Here is a 2,659-nt window from a genome sequence, read left to right as displayed (position 1 = left end):
CCATCTTGTGGGAGAAAAGCAGATTACTTCCTACTCGCAAGTGCCCCCTCTGGTGGGGAAACTTTTTTCAGGGATACAAACTTTTTCAGAACACCGGTAGACGGCAGCMATTACAGACGAACATGTGTTTGTTGTTGTTCGAGGAGCGGCCCGGTCACACGCTAATGTCATTAGTTTGTTATCATTACTAAGGGGCAGGACTGCTTTTCCCCCTTTTTTCACATCATGTCGCCTGCTTGGATCTGTTATTATCTCGCTCTGAAATACGAAGGAGTGTCAGAGGTGAGCTCGTTTCAACTGATTTTACGACGCGGTCTCATTTCTGGACTCAATAATTTTGTGAATGAAGCCGATATTTCAGTTAAAATACAAAAGTAAAAATATTTATTTGAGTATAGTACTACCCCCCAACTTTATGGATGATTTTATGGATTTAATTTTACGTATTATACTTGAATAAATACAGTAACTATATTAGTGGCTTGTTTCTTTTATATGAAACTTGAGGTAGGGTGCATTTGTCCTATCTTTAAACAGGAAAGGACACAGCCTCTCCTCCAGCCTGACTGTGCTCCAGGCTTAGAAACCAAGAGTTCCAGCTGAGCTGCACATTTAATACTGCTGCTATACATTCATCACTGGGGGACAGCACTCAACTCTGCAGCGCTCTGGCTTTCCTTCTTCACCAATTAGTGTATTTTCATTGGGCTGTAGTTTGCTCGGGCTTCTTGTTATCTCTGCACAGAGAGAATGGAGCTCCTGGGTGGGTCTGGCTCTTGAAGTGGTGACGGGGTGTCTGGGCTCCTGTTTGGCCTGATAACCTCAGCAGAGGGCATCTTATGACGTTCTCCTCTCTAGAACCGCATCAGGGACAGAACAGCTCGCAGCAGAAGATATTTTTAACTACAAAGTGTGGATAGTGGTTTTTAAACCGGGTTCCCTCATTAAACCTTTTTTTTCTCATGTGTTTGTGCAGATTCTCAGGGGTCTTGAAACATAATCCCAAGTGCCTGAATAATCCACATTTGGATTTTTTGTTTTGATTTTAAGAGAAGCTCCACTTGAGTTCCTACATTTTTTTAAGTTCTTACATCCCCATTTGAATATTTCTGCTCAGAGTTGAATTAGAAAGCAGCCATTTAAAGAATAAATAAATAAAAATTATACCCAGGATTCTACTCGTCTGTTTGTTGTTGTTTTGTTGTGTGAGCTCAGTTTTGGAGTGGGATCACCAATCAGCTGAATAACATTTCCACATTCATTTTCTGCAGCATTTTCACTTTTATATAATCACAACGTTTGGGCCTCACCAGCAGAAAACATGTAGATGTAATCACATAATTGCAGTTTTTTTCAGCTGAAGTATTTTTTTATTTAGTGGTGGTATTTTAACAAGCAAAACAAAATCAACAATATAAATAAATATATACATATATAAAAAACACCAAACTGAAAATGTAAACTTACCAGGGAGTCTGTTCATATTTACACCCTGAGCTGAAAGGCCGATTCCCATGTAGCTGTGGGACAGATGAGAGTTAGTACATTTATTTACAAAACAATACGTCTCATTTACACAGGAGTACTTTGCCTATTTTCAATTTGATTATGGTAAATTATTAAATATTACAAATTGCCCACAATGGGATAGATACACAAAAACTGTTTCAAAATACTTAAACAAACCCAAAGGTACAGAACTTAATCCCTCACATGTTGGGGAGAATAGTTTGGACATCGTTTGTGCTCAAGTCAACACAGCATGAAAACATCCATATGTGTGGTTTTATGTGTGTAAATGACACAAACAGTATCAACACATCTGTATTAGTTCAATGCATCAACGCAATGAAAAAGGTGCAGAGTAACAGATGTAATGTGCAGATCTTCACTCTGCTCATGAAACAAAAGTTGTGCCTTTTGCAGAGTCACACAAAGCAAAGAGGAAAAGGTGCACACAGATTTCCATTAACTTCTGTTGCCTTGTACTCCACACAACAGTGTACCGTCATCGTCAGCGGCAAAATACAACCCATCAGGACCAAGGTCGAAGCAAGAATGTCCCAAACTCAGCAGCAACACAAGAAACAAGGAGTGTCTCTGAATTATCAACACACCAACAGCTGCTGGTGACCTCTGATGTGTTGGTGTGTTTTTAAAGTAAGAAATAAACAATAATATGTCTCTGACAATATTTATTTAAAATGTCACTGGATTTTATACTCAGACATCTGATTGAAGATTTTTGTTTTGGATGTAAAAATCAGAAGGACGGCCTGGAAAACAAAGTAAAATCTGTTTTTTTTTTTTGCTCTGGTGCATTTTTATTTTAGATTCCTGCATACAACCTGAAGCAAACACAACTAATATCTAAATATAACTGAGTAATGCATTATGAGTCATCTAGTTTCCCAGCTGTTTATTATTAAAAGACCCAATTTGACCAGCCAGATTAAAAGTCAGATCATTTAACTGATTACAATGTGTCCTTTTGGGAATCAGGAACGCTGCAACTAATTATTAAAGGGATCCATGATTAGTTGTAACATTAGACTTTATTTAATAAACATATATTTTAACTGTAAAATAAAGACTGAAAAATACTGTAGGATGTTTAGTTTTTATCATTTTTAAACTAAAAGTTTAAAAATTTATTACA

General features: G+C 37.2%; 1 protein-coding gene and 1 long non-coding RNA gene across 2 annotated transcripts in view; one reads left to right on the top strand and one right to left on the bottom strand.

The window, feature by feature from the left end:
- The window catches only part of LOC106522918 (uncharacterized), a 5,912-nt gene extending 3,331 nt beyond the window's left edge, over positions 1-2,581 (top strand). The window contains exon 3 of the long non-coding RNA XR_001310835.1: positions 2,002-2,581. This is a non-coding gene — a long non-coding RNA (uncharacterized LOC106522918). The remainder of the gene's footprint in view (positions 1-2,001) is intronic.
- Positions 1-2,659, bottom strand: part of ranbp9 (RAN binding protein 9) — a 24,543-nt gene that overhangs the window by 14,981 nt on the left and 6,903 nt on the right. Inside the window, exon 3 of the mRNA XM_014016161.1 lies at positions 1,468-1,520. Coding sequence (XP_013871615.1) covers positions 1,468-1,520 — 53 coding nt within the window. The remainder of the gene's footprint in view (positions 1-1,467; positions 1,521-2,659) is intronic.

Source organism: Austrofundulus limnaeus, unplaced genomic scaffold (assembly GCF_001266775.1).
Source record: "Austrofundulus limnaeus strain Quisiro unplaced genomic scaffold, Austrofundulus_limnaeus-1.0 Scaffold139, whole genome shotgun sequence".
Taxonomy (NCBI): domain Eukaryota; kingdom Metazoa; phylum Chordata; class Actinopteri; order Cyprinodontiformes; family Rivulidae; genus Austrofundulus; species Austrofundulus limnaeus.
This window is presented reverse-complemented; position numbering and strand designations above follow the sequence as displayed.